The sequence below is a fragment of the Diadema setosum genome, chromosome 7, assembly GCF_964275005.1.
Source record: "Diadema setosum chromosome 7, eeDiaSeto1, whole genome shotgun sequence".
Taxonomy (NCBI): domain Eukaryota; kingdom Metazoa; phylum Echinodermata; class Echinoidea; order Diadematoida; family Diadematidae; genus Diadema; species Diadema setosum.
In genome coordinates this window covers 8,677,283-8,691,741 of record NC_092691.1, presented here as the reverse complement: position 1 = coordinate 8,691,741, position 14,459 = coordinate 8,677,283, and the positions used below count along the sequence as shown (strand labels likewise).

General features: G+C 35.7%; 1 protein-coding gene across 1 annotated transcript; it reads right to left on the bottom strand.

The window, feature by feature from the left end:
• Positions 1 to 4,431: 4,431 nt before the first annotated feature.
• Positions 4,432 to 12,294, bottom strand: LOC140230567 (uncharacterized). Its single transcript, XM_072310708.1, has 6 exons — positions 12,135 to 12,294; positions 11,583 to 11,645; positions 8,243 to 8,287; positions 6,390 to 6,504; positions 5,694 to 5,853; positions 4,432 to 5,247 (listed from the first exon to the last, which is right to left on the bottom strand). The coding sequence occupies exons 1-6, from the start codon at positions 12,292 to 12,294 to the stop codon at positions 4,432 to 4,434; spliced, it is 1,359 nt and encodes a 452-aa protein (XP_072166809.1).
• Positions 12,295 to 14,459: the final 2,165 nt, after the last annotated feature.

Here is a 14,459-nt window from a genome sequence, read left to right as displayed (position 1 = left end):
CAAAGAGAATGCGTAAATTCGCTTATCTTATGACAATGTGATTGGTTTGTTGAGTGTTAAAGTGCAACAGATCCAGGAACGGTATATCAATTCAGTAATACAAATCTCCACTATTGTGTCCAGTATGCCATGAGATCATCTATTTGACAATGTTTAAGGAACTTTGAGCATAACACTCTATTTGATAATCCTTTTGATGTTTGTCTTAAATAGCAATTCGCAAGCAATATGAAAACCTCATCTTTAAAACTTCACCAATATCAGGCATACTGACAGTTTACTTAAAGCAAACCAATTTGGCTGTAGCAGTGGTCATCCTACTGATTATACTTGTTTTTAATCGTTGTGGTATTACATGTATAATAACAGATTTAAGCTATTATTAAAATGCCAGACTCGAAAGAGTAAAAACTTTTATCCCCATTCTGTTATGCACCAAGTAGAATCTTGTGATTCGAATTTGCAGAGTTGAATATGAAATGAATCTTCCTGTACCCATATGCAAACATTACAGTCACACTCGTCGAGAATCACATACAGCTCAGATGCCCTCTCCTCGTTTGTTCATTTCTTTGTTATTTTGTTCGTTTGTTTTGTTTGCTAGTTTAGTTGTGATTATGGTCTCTGGGTTTTTTTTTCTTCTTTTTTTTGTTTCGCAAGTGAAAACGCCTTTTAGACCACTCTCTTGTGACCACTTGTAGTCTATATTAGAAGCCAAAGGAGTTTTTGCGAGTGATTATAAAGCCGTGGCGAAGAAAAAAAAAAGGAAAGAAGGAAGTGGAGTGTGTTTATACGGGGAATATTTCTCTTGTGCCTGCATGTGTGACTTTTAAACGAAGTTCAAGTAGCTGTTGTGATCGCGGATGGCACTATGACTGGCTTGTCGTAAATAGCCATAACTGCCCGAACTGAACTTCGGCTACCCAAACGCCAATAACACACACGTGCACACCGCAGATGGACCCATATAATGTTATTTCATTTGTGTTTAATAGGTCTTTTTTCTATCACAATACCGCAACGCTCTTTTTTCAGTATCCACTGAGTATCAAACAATGGAAACGATACAAATTCATGAACATATTCGTCTTTAGTGGACAGCAACATGAAATAGAAACATCGAAAAAAGACCTATTGATAGACTCATTTGTAATTTTGACCCAAATAAAAATATCCAATTTGTGTGGGCCAAAGAAAAACTTCGATTCTTGCTTGAGTCGAAGCACTTTCTCCACTCTCAAGAACCTACCGTCTCGTGATATTTAATGTAGAACAACAACTTTAGCAGAAATTGTCTTAATCGTAGACATTAACAACAATAATTCAACCATAGGACTGATGATGTAAATCTCTGAAGTTTTAGAGCTTCATTTTTGTCCACCGATGAAAAACAGAAACAGTCACTAGAGTCTGTTAAGCTTAACATTTTCAATGTGATGCAATCACTTATTTATTTTCAACTGTGCACAAAGTACTCAAGTATTATATCTTTTTTTCTGTGGTATTTTCACAATTCCATTCAATGCACTGGATTCTTCAGTTGGGACACTCAGATGTCTCTCATAATATATGGACTATGAATTAAGTTATGTTTCTTAAAACATTGAGATTTTCGGACATCAAACTAAACCTTTCGATGCATTCTGTCCCTGAGATCATATAGGATGTATTTCTCAGTCAAAAAAGATAATAATAAAAGGGAAAAAGTTTTTGCCGTCATGTCTCTGATAGAAATAAATTCATTATCAAGACAGAGTTTGTATTAATATTCTTATCTATTTTACTTTACCTTATGGAAACCGGTGCATGGATAAATATGATAATTATAATTATATCATTTGTCCTTTACTCAAAACGAATATTTCATCTCACAAACACTTATAAATATTTGAATTCAGGGCTTTTGTGTTATCTTTCCCATGATGTGATTTAAGATGAACTGTATACACCCTCCTTTGCTTTCTCATCCTGCCTATTTCACTTTGCTTAAACTTCATGGTGCCCATACATGGCATATCCAATTTAAGTCCAAACTATAACCTTCACAAGCGCTGCATAATACTTAATAATTCTAATTAAATCATTCCAGTCAGATACAGAAATATATTTATTTGAATGAACACAGAAAAAAACGAAATTAACAATACGTTAATTTTATCAAATACATATTATATTATATCATATTATATTATGTTATATTATATCATATCATATTACATCATGATTTAAAAATAAACATCAACAAAAGAGCTTCAGAGTAATCGTGGTATACCATGTCTAATACCACAGTATACTTACCTATTTAAAAAACCTTGGAGTTATATATATGTATATATATGTATTATCATATACATATATCAAGACACGTTTTCTGTGTACTGAGAAAATAAAGCTGTTCCTTTATATAGGAAAAGTATCCAACATACTCAGAAATTAAATGTATGTGTAAGAAAATGTATACATGTTTTGTCATCTTTCCGTCCCTATTCCAGCTTGCGGGATGCTTATCACGGCATGTTTAGGTATGAAATATCACACACACACACACACACACACACACACACACACAAAGACATACATATATATATATATATATATATATATATATATATAATGTATGTATATGTACTTTTCTTGTACTTTAAGAGGAAAATATTTTTAGTTTATTTTCTGTCACGTGCCATATCTACCGAGGCATATCGTTCTTTTTTAATCACAGAATTAACATAAGAAGTAGGCTTGGAAGCTGTTATTGTTATTCATTATTATTTGGAAAGCTCTCATACTTTACGTCGAGTTACAAATTGCAATCCTTTACAGTCAACTATTAAAGGAACAAAACACGTATCATTAAAATAAATTCAGTCTATACCAATCTCTCTCCAATTTCATCACGATAAACAATTTATGTCTTCTAGAAATACACAAATTCCAAAGTGCTTTTCTGTTTCCTCTAGTGTCATTGATATACGAAATTTCATAATTTGAGTAATAACAATTTATGAACATTTCAAGAATCAGAATCACTGAGGCAAAAGTATATGAAAAGTTAACAAAAATACATATTGCCATCCTTTAACGTGAGCTGGAGAATTTAGCACATAGGCCTACTGTCTATACCCACCTCTTATTTCATTAATGATTGGTCACAGATATCTCATTAACTTCAAAGAATGCGTAATGTCAAAAGTGGTTTCCACTTTTATCTAATGTCACCTAGACATTAGAATTCATAGTTTGCATGACATTTTGCTATGGGGTCATGCAATCGAGTTTTTCAAGTTCAGACTTGAAATTACTAACCAAAATACATCTTATGTTCATGATCAATTCAGAAAAATATGATAAGTTGGGAGGTATTTTACCTCATGCAAGTTCTAACTCGATTTGTGACCATCTCTTCTATGCGAAAATTCAGTAAATATCCTTTATCTTTCCTAGAAGGTTATCAGCCTTCTCCTCATCATGACAATAATATTTTGTAATAAACTGAAGTGTGTTTTAGTTGTAACCATTTTAAGGCACCCATACCATATGTATATATATCGTCGGGTGAAAATGATAAGGGCGTTAAGTTGCCACTAAACCCAGTGTTCGAGACAACTTAATGCTCTTCTCATTCTCAACCGACGATATGTACCCATACCACCTCTGCAAACATAGCGTGGTCAACAGTGGTCAAGGTTTTGCATGATAGCGTCTGTTTATAGCCTAGTAAATCAATTCTTCCAAGAATTAATAAACCAGTTATTTTGTAGTTTTGCTTTTCGTTAACGATTTTGTTGTAATTTCCTTAATTTGCTTTTTTTTTCTCATTCGCATCGCTATATTTTACAAGATTTCACTCTTTTCTCTAATGCAATACAGTAGATGTACACCGAACCAAAGGAAAAAGCTCGTGAAGAAATCATTGTTACTACATGAAGAGATGTGCGCTATTCATAAGCCACCATCATATACTTATATCAGATTTCTCAGAAGATTAGAAGATTATTTTCTATTGTTTTAGTGCCCGTCTTTCAGCTAGCTGCGACCAATAAATCTCCATTTACTGTTCGTCATTTTCATTTAATTCTCGAAGGCTGATAAGTAAGAATACCAGTACCAACCTAAATGCATATCGATTAGTACCTCTTCAACTTCATTTGTTTGATGACACGTCCAATTATGACCCAGGAGTGTTTTTGCATCGTAAGCTTACAGCGTATTCCCTTTCGAGGAAAGTTAGAGTACTATGTATAGTTATAGAAAATTAAATGGACAGCATTGAAGTAAACTACAGCAGCATTGTGTAACATTGCAGAATAGAGGTCGTGGTTATTTGTTTTTCTAGAAGAAACTGTAAGTGCATCTACCAGCAAAGAACTTTCCGGTGTTGTATATAGTCACATCGTATTCCAGACTAAATCTTGAAAAGGAATTTCAGGATCTCTAGAGTTTTAGGTTATACGGAATGCTCTCGTAGATTACAGATTTGATTTTACCATGAGAGTTTTGCGTTTTATGACGAGATACAACTACTTCAGAAGACGTCTTATCTTTGTAAAAGGATGCCGTGGGGACATTTTTGTCCTTGCCAACATGTCGTTCATCAACAATTCCACCAGCGCATGTTTCAAGAATTAGGTACCCATTTTCATCGACTCCACGTTCTTCTCTTTCCTCGTTTGGATAGATTGAAGCTGAATAGAGAGGAACGTTCGGATTCTTATGAAGTGGAGGGGCTTGTTTATCTTTTATACCAATGATCCGGTACTTGGGAGCATGTTGTGTTTTTCTGATGGGTGCGGATTGGTCGATATTTGAAGGTATATCTTCGTAAACTGGGGATTGTAAGTCACTAGATCTGGTAGAATCGCCTACAGGAATAGACGGAATGAATGGTGCTCCGTAGGGTGAGGGGCCATCGGATAGGGCATCGTCTATGACAAAAGTCCCTGTCTTATCACAACGTGCATGAGGTTTGATTCCAGTTACTCTGCGTTGACTCACACTGGAAACGAGGTACCCGTTTTCATCAGTATCCTTTTCATTTGCTGCGAAAGTATCCCTACGTGGATTTAATGTGTCTTTTTTAATGTTCTTCGTGACAGTTCCTGACATGTCCATGTATTGCTCTATTCCTGTATTACCCCTAAAGTTTTGATACGGTTCAAGGTATTCACTGTCTTGGTCTATGACGTCATGAAGATACCTGGAATTCGTGTCCGCTGAATCTTTGATCATTTCCGCTTCAAAGTTCTGATTCTGTCAAAAAATGTCGAGAGTTTAAAAAAGAAAAAGGATACGTATGATTTGTGCTGATTAGACAATTTGACGTTATCAAATCTATATGACTCTGTAACGGATTATTTTCAAGAGAAGATCAAAAAGACTTCCTTAACCTGTATCTGACTAGGGAAGGTTTTCATTGTTTCAATACATAAAAAAAAATACAGAAAATTCTTTGAAACTTGGAAGCATTTTAAAGTCTTCTACATTCGGCAATAGGGAAGAAAAGGAGAAAAATCTTGAAAGCATAAGGACTGAAGGTATTAACCAGCAATCTGAGCACTGTTTCATGAAAGTTGTCAGCCTTGGTTTTGATTGGCTGAGAAGCCCTGGTCACTGATTGTTATACTATAGATGACAACTTGTCACTACTGACAACTTTCACCAAAAAATAATTACAGACTATAGTAATAATTGAGCACCTGAGCAGAGTTCTGGTAGATTTGATATACTTTCTTCTGACGAGAGGAGGCATCCCCAATTCTGTTGCCCGGATGTTCCGTCAACGAATGATGCACTGCGCACGAGTCGGGAGTGATGTTGGCACTCGAGCTACTGGAATCTTCTGGGCGCCTACGTTTTCTATTGAGGTGACAATGGCAAAAAGTACGCGGAAGGACATGACTTACTCAGTTTTAGGTGAATAACATGCAATGAATAAAATAATGACAAATATGAAAACATTCACAGAGTTTGATTAACCATTCATTTTAAGTTTGGCTAAAACCATGCATATATGTTGATATCAGCCGTTACTATGCCTGCAACTTAAAGAAAAAGTCTGAATTCCAACAGCAACAGCTCCATTCAACAACTGTGTGTGTGTGTGTGTGTGTGTGTGTGAGTGAGAGGGGGATCTGACCGTTAGATATATTTGTCCGTGTAATCTGTATGTGTGTATTTTTGTCAATCATTATTTTCTAAAAAATTGTCATCAACCCATATTGTTATGTGGCATGATATCTCTATTAAAACAAAGAATGCAGTAAAAACAAAGTTTCTTCGTTGTATTAAACTACTTTTATCTCCGTACATTGTCCCTCTGGTCCCCCACATACAAATTTAGATGTAAACACATAAGAACATGAATAACGCAAGTATGATATACTGGTACTCACTTTTTCCTGCGATGTATGTACCAAACAATGCATCCAATGAAAAGTAGTATTGAAAAGAGACCAAAGGTTCCAACTGTCGATACAATGATGATTTGTGTTGCAAGTCCTCTAGAATCTGAAAGATCATTCATTAGAATGACTCTTATTTGTTTTTAAACAAATTATGTTTCCTTACATTTTCGTCGTAACAAAATCTATAATGGAATGACACTGCTTATCACTAATCCCGTATGATGTGAAGGAGCTTTAGCTTTCTGCAAAGACAGCTTGATTGTTCAGGAAAACATGTTTCCAACCGCAAATATCTGATGAATTTGCAAAAGAAAAGAAATACAGCGGCAGTTTTGTCAATGACATTCTGAGAAGAAAAATTACTCTAGAGTTTAAGTCTTTTTCGGCCTGACGGTTTGTTACACAGTACATCATGTCAATGAAATAGTATTCTTGAAAAAGATGTAGCCAATTAAAAGTTTTCTCCTTTCATCTAGTCCGTGATCATTTCAGCATTTTATTTCTTCGTTCTTGATATCAATTGCAATAATTATGAACCATCGCTTGTTCATGATTTACTGAATGTGTAACTTTGCTTGGTGACAAAAATGCGCCAGTAGTGGGCCTAATGCCTTTCACGGATTCTTTGCCACAAGCAGCAAATGTGTACTAACAGAAGTAAGACGGATTAACAGAAATTGCATGAGACAGTCAGTCCGCAGCACCCGATAATTCGCTCGTATTTATTCAACTCGTATGCAAGCCCGCTTTAGGCTTCCATACGTAATGAGCCGCGTAAGGGGATTTTGTCCTTGGGCTTTCGGCAACAAAAATACACCTTATGTTTACAAATTTGGTATCAAATTCAGGAAAATATGTAAACTATCGTCACATGTTACTCAAATTATTGTAAATGAAAAATATCATAGCGTAATTTGAGCTTGAAAAATGATGAAAAAAGTAATTCGTGCAGTACACTTTCAAGACGTCAAAAAAATACCAAATTCACCTTGCGTCTCAATGAAAATGCTTTATTTGGTAGTCCGTCTCCTAATCTTTGTATCCATGGAAATATCTTGACAATTTGTTGCTTAATCCGGTCAGGAACCAGTAAAATATACATCGATGTCAGTGCTGATCAGCTTGAAACCGTGCAATCTCAAGAGTAAGCTCTCTCATTGGACAGCGCCTGCACTCAGCGCTTGCATTACGTCATTACGCTGCTACATAACGGTTTCATGCCACTTGCGGTTTCTTGGCACGCGTGTAGTTCAAGCGCTGAACGCACGCACTGTCCAATGAGAGAGCTCTTTCGCGCCACTGTACACTTTGTGCGGAGCATACTTCCGGCTTAGGAATGAATTTTACAGACATTTCAAAACGGAAAAACTAGTATAAACATGCTTGCGTCTCCTTGACTCCAATATATGATGAGCATCTAAGTTTCCTCTCTACGAAAAAGCCAAAATCAGAAACAACAGTTTCTTAATCCGGTCAGGAACCAAAAAAGAACTTTAGACGACAAAATCTTCCGTGAAAAGCAGGTAAAATTTACGCAAATTCAACTGATTATATAGTCATGATAAGATCCGATGTTATAGGCAAATTTAGTATCAAAATAAAGATCAAAGTCTGGAAAACAATTTACTGTGACTTGTAGCCATGACGAATGTATGTACAAGTCGCTACACTGTGAAAACCATAGCCCTATCAAAGTCTCGCAAAATCTCGCACGACGAGACACCTTTCGAATGCAAAGATCGTCAACGAGAGTGCTGAATAAATCTTGCCGGATCGGCTCATTAGCATACGTGCTGCGGACTGACTGGAGAGTACTGATTTCACTATGACACAAAGCTCACCTGACTCAGTTTCTGCCGTCGTATCTTCAGTGGTCTGAATCACGTCTATTTAAAGAGAAAAAAAAGAGAAGACAGCAGGATAATTCCATTGTAAGTGAACACGCTTTAAGCCAATTCACTTTCGCGAGAATTATCCTGTTTATGGCCCCTGACAAGATGCACGTCCCCACAGGGTCATCCCACAAGCTTTAAAGTCCACGGGTTTGTTTGATAGATGTTTGATAGATACTTTATTTTCTGCAAATCAACATACATAAGTTACATAATCATGAACGTATAGGAAATATACAAAGTAAATTCAACACAAAGTCGTTTGACTTGCGTAAACAACGATATACATAAGTTACATAATCATGAACATGTAGGAAATATACAAAGTAAATTTAACACAGAGTCGTTTGACTTGCATAAACAACGATATGAAAGAAAATTAATGATATAATATACAGTATGCATGTCTATGCAGCAGTAATTACAATAACAATTGTAGTTAAGAAACGATTATGCAGAAGGCCGCCATTATAAGCATTGCTTGAACAGATGGCCGGTCCGAGGAAAAGATAGGGACGTACTAGATTCGTAACAATGCAAATTCTGCTGCGAAGATAGCAGGGGAAAATAAACTATGATGTGTGATGGTGGTGAATGTGCGTGCAGGTGCGTGAATGTGCGTGCAGGTGCTTGAAAGTGCACAAGGGCAGATATGCTGGAATTTAGAATCATAAAACTGGTTTGCTGGAAGAGGGGACGATATGCGATGTTGCTATCGGGAGACCAACATTAATTATGTATTGTTTGTTCTTAGTTCGTATTTGAGATATACTGTAATAAAATGTGATTCTTTAAGTTTGCTTTGAATGAAAACAAGGAGGCACACTGTTTCAACTCCTCAGGAAGAGTGTTCCATGTATCCGGACCGGGATGTCTAATCGACTTTTGAGCAAGTAAAAGCTTTGGATTGCTTAAATGAAAATCGTGGGAACGACGGGTAGGGTATGAGTGAATATGGTCATTGGTTACTAGGGCATTATGAAAAAATGGTAATAAATTTCGAGTGTGTTTATACATAAAATTTATATGGCAGTTAGGTATAAATGTATATCATGAGCTTTCAAAGTTTTTAGGCGATAAAATATGGGATCAGTGTGAGCCAAAAAAAATTTGAATGTGTGCATACACGAAGAGCCTTTTTCTGGAGAAGAAAAATTGTGTTCAATTTAGTTTTGCTGCAGTTGCCCCATACGATATTGCAGTACATTACATATGGTAAAAATAAAGTGTTGTATAACATTATTAAAGTTTGATCATTAATTAAGTATTTTACTCTTCTTAAAACACCAGTTGCTTTAGATATTGCTGTTGTAATATTCTGGACATGAGTATTCCAAGTTAGATTGCTATCTAGGGTCACTCCCAGGAACTTGGTTGAATGTTTCTCAACAATGTTTGTATCATCAATAAAAATACTTTGAGGAAGGGTGGGCTGGGATTGAAGCGTATGAAGGTGTATAAAACATGTCTTATCAATATTCAATGAAAGCCTGTTGCTTTTAAACCATTTCGAGATGTTACTTAATTCCGTATTTAGTGTATCAACCAATGTTACATGTCCTTGTGGGAATAAAAATCATTAGTGTCGTCTGCAAATAAGATAAAGGTTAAACGAGGAGAGGAATTGATAATATCATTAATGTAAATTAAAAAAAAAAAAAAAAGTAGGGGCCCGAGGATAGATCCCTGAGGGACACCACATGACACGTTAGAATATGTTGAGTGACTGGATTTAAATGCAACATATTGTTTTCGATAACTTAGATAACTTATGAACCACGACAGAGTAATCCCTCTCACGCCATAATTATATAATTTTTCAAATAAAATATCATGATCGATAGTGTCAAAGGCTTTACTAAGATCCATAAAAACTCCAATTATGTGCTCCTCTTTAGTAAGCGCATCAATAATACTATCGACAGATTTAATCATAGCATAATCGGTAGAAAATCCTTTCCTAAAACCAAACTGATTCGCATTTAATATTTCATTTTCAATCATGAACGAGTAGAGACGCTTATAAACTACTTTTTCTAGAATTTTCGATATTGCAGGTAACAATGAAATAGGTCTATAATTTTTCACCATTGAGGGATCTTCTCTTTTATAAATGGGGATAACTTTGGCGATTTTGAAAGAGTCTGGATACTTTCCGTTAAGTAGGAATAAATTGAATATATGGGTGAGAGGGGCTGCTAGGGGGTAAATTATTTTTTCAACAAATTCACACTTAAGTTATCAGGCCCACAGGATTTGCTACATTTCAGAGATCGAACAGTATCAATAATTTCCGATTCATTAATTGGAGTAAAAAACAAGGAATTTTGATTACTTTCAAATAAGTAATCTTTATGATTTTTTTATATCATATATGGGAATAGATGCTGGTAAAGAAGGACCAACATTAACAAAAAAAAATTGTTAAAAATATTTGCAATTTGGTTAGGATTGGTAATGACATTATCGTTATGAGTAATGCTGTCAGGACATTCCGTAGGTTTCTTTTTAAGTATTTCATTAACGGTCCGCCAAAGAGCACTTTTATCGTCCTTATTAGATTCGACTTTATTTGAAATATATGATTTACGTGAAGCTCGAATAAAGGTAGTTTATTTCTATATGTTTTATACCTTTTCACGTTTTCAGGAGTAGGTTTTCTCAGAGATATTTTATAAAGACGGTTTCGAGTAAGAATGGAATGTATAAGACCTTGAGTAATCCAGGGTTGCCGAGATTTTTCCCTTCCATTTATTTTGGGAGTTAAAGGAATATGTTTATCATAATACTCTAATAATTTTTGTTAAAAAAATTTCATAAGAAGAATTAACATCTTGGAGTTCAAAGACGTCATTCCACTGTTCTTCGAATAAATCTTGATTCAATGAATCAATATTTTGTGACGTTTCATTTCTAGTCATACACTTACGAGCCCACGAGCTAGACACCAAGTCAAACAGACCCATGAGCTACACATGCAGTAGGGCCTTATTTGCCGTATAGTGTCTAGTTTGTGGACCGTGTAATAGCTCGTGAGCCTTTTCTGCTTCATGTATAGCCTCTGCACACTGTGTACAGAGGGTAAATAAATTGAAGAAAACTCATTCCTCATCATTATCTTCACCCTTCTTTAAAAGTGGCTATCTAATTGTCTTTTATCGGTCAGCAAACACACAGGCAAAGGGGATGGACCAGTATTGCAAAAACAAAATCAAAATAGGGCCTACACGCACGCACACACACACACACACACACAATCACAATCACGAACAATTTAGGAAATACCTACTTGTAGTATTTTCTCTATATTTCGCAGTCGTTCTGTGAATATGCTCATCTTTCCCCTGGTTATCTACAATTAAAAAAAAAAATTAAAAAAAACATTGACAGATCCACGAAACGAATGCAAAAATAGCCCTAAAAGTTCTCTCTAGTTTATGATAACATTAAGCGCTATTGTGGGAATTCCATCCTCCCTATTCACTGTTATGAACGGATCATAAAATTAGCGTCATAATATTATTTTGGATGGTTATCAGTGACATAAACATTAAATGCTGCCGATTATTGTTACTTTAGATTCTTACACTTTACCCTTTGACACCCTGTCGTTATTCTGCTTCAAATGAAAACTTCGAAACTATTCTGTCATACATCGTTTTCAATGAGGAAAGAATCTTTAGTTTCTTCTGCTATCAAAATTTGCTCATGCAATGAGAATTACCAACCTAATATGGGTATTTCTACTTAGAGCAGACAATCGGCCGGAGCAATTTTTGAGGGAATTTGTTATTGTATATACACGGTAATAATAATCAATATGGTTGTACGACAAATTTACCGTCTGTTGTATTCAGCGGCCGGCAAGATGGGATGGAAGAGTTCCAGACCGGGTAGTAGGTTGACCATCCTGGCTGTCTCATACACTGCAGTGTCGCGCTTCCCTCGATTACGAAACCTTGGCCACAGGTGAGAGTTATTGTGGACCCAAGGCCTCTCATATCAGAGTTCCAGTAACCATTAGACACATTACCGGGATTATCACAAAACTCGAAGGAAACTGTTGATAATGAAAACATGTATTGAAGCATTTTCTCCACCTTTGTTCATGGGGTCATCATGAAATCTACTTTCTTGATTTAAATGTTTGGGCGACTGCATCCAAACTTTTCAGAATTACACAACAAACGTAAATGTGCGACATCGAAGTGTGTTTTTTTTTCCATAAATTTTAGACGCCACTTACCACCGTCATATGCGATAGTGATTAAAAAAAAAGAATGTTAAGTACAGTGATTCTATGATATCTGAAATTACGAATATTGATGAGTTTATATGGTTTGATGACATAAATATGTTATTAGAAATAAAGTAGCATTATGGTAATGTGAGAAATGACATGTAAATAGAGGTAGTGCAGATTCTTAAAATACACGTGACTGTTACACCCTGGAATATTCACTCCAATGTAAATTCCACAACAGTTTCGGAGTTAATAAAATAATAGATCTCAGAGGGTTGTGCAAAAGACACTCAAGCGACGCAGACATCATATATACATGGATGTACGTATATGCCTACTCTGTTCCTCATGTCAGCCTTATTCACACTGGAAAAAAAGAAACGCACCCACCCAAGCAATTGTGTTGTTGTTGTTGTTTTGTTTTTTGTTTTTTTGTTTTTTAATGGCTGGGTTTTTTAAAGTTCTTTACACGGGTCTATCATGAACTCTTTGTAAATTCTTTTGAAACAACAAGATCAGACAGAACAAAAATGCCTCTTATACAAAAGAGGAAAAATTATTTTAATGTCTTCTTCCGAATCCAACGTAGCAAATGGGAAATATAGGAAATTACCATAAGTGACTGAAAACGCATTTTCACGCCCAAAATGATCTAGAGTCTTTCAACACAAATTGGAACTTCTTTCTCGCATGCTTACATGAAGAAGAAATCCGTTCAATACTGCACTTATCCAGCTTTATTTACCTTACAACATATATCACATAGAATAAATGACAAGATGGTTTCAGCCGCCGTAATAATGTGGACTGAGTATTTAGATAATAAAAGTTTAAGCTCCCATTTAATGACTTCCTTAAAAACCTAACTTTCAAGATAAATATTCATAATCTAAAATTTTGAAATTCCAACGCTAAGACTTGAAATTTGTGACTTTGAACGAAGCTCTTGGTTTGCTTATTATCATTATCGTTATTTACAGTCACGCAGACTTTCAAGCCTTTTTGTTCTGCTTTTGGCTTTATATCTATTACCTGTATCTTTTAGGATAATGTGATGGCGGGGTATTATGACATACGTTATATAAATTGATAAACATACATACAAATATTTCATATAACAAACTTACGCGCAAGTATTCGAGTAGTTTCCGACGTTAGATTTTCAGTCTCACCTTCGCATTTCAGCTTGACAGCCTTGTTTTCGGGGCAATCGGTTCTCGTCGTGGAACACTCCGTTACACGTGTGTATGAAGGACCTGTGCAATAATTTCATTTTGAAAGTAAATGATGAATTGTGTAAAGGTTTAATCATTTCATTATGTATGAAAAAAACATCTATGGACAGCAGTTATCTTGTTTTGCTGAAGAGGAGGAAAATCTCAAACATACTAAGTTATGTCTTTATTCCATTGATAGAGATTTTGTGTAGGAAAGGATTCCTCACTATATAGGCCTACATAAGACAATGGTAGACATATCACATGAACTGTTACTCAAAAACTTTCAGCTTTCCTTCCAGTACAGATGTATCTCGTTAAAAAAAAAAATAAATACTATTAGAACTTCTAAGCTTCTTGAAATAAGTAGTGCATGCATACGTTTTGCTGATATCGTCACGTTTATTATTGGAGTCACCTTCAGGACACTGCAGCCGTTGAGTCCTGTCCCGTGCTGCTGTGGGCAATGTCTCGGGCGAGTACCCCTCTGCTGCTGGGAGGCCGAGCTCTTGACAGACCACTTTTGCAGTTTTAGCGTTAAATCCATCATAGCACACATATCTGTCTGGTTCCAAGACCACCAATCCTTCGTGGGGAGAGGGTCCCTCTATCAGTTTTACCGATGGTTCTTCTTAAAGATAAATGGAGAGATTGACATGAAGGCTTTTACTGGATTGTTTGAAGTAGTATACTTGGCAATATTTTG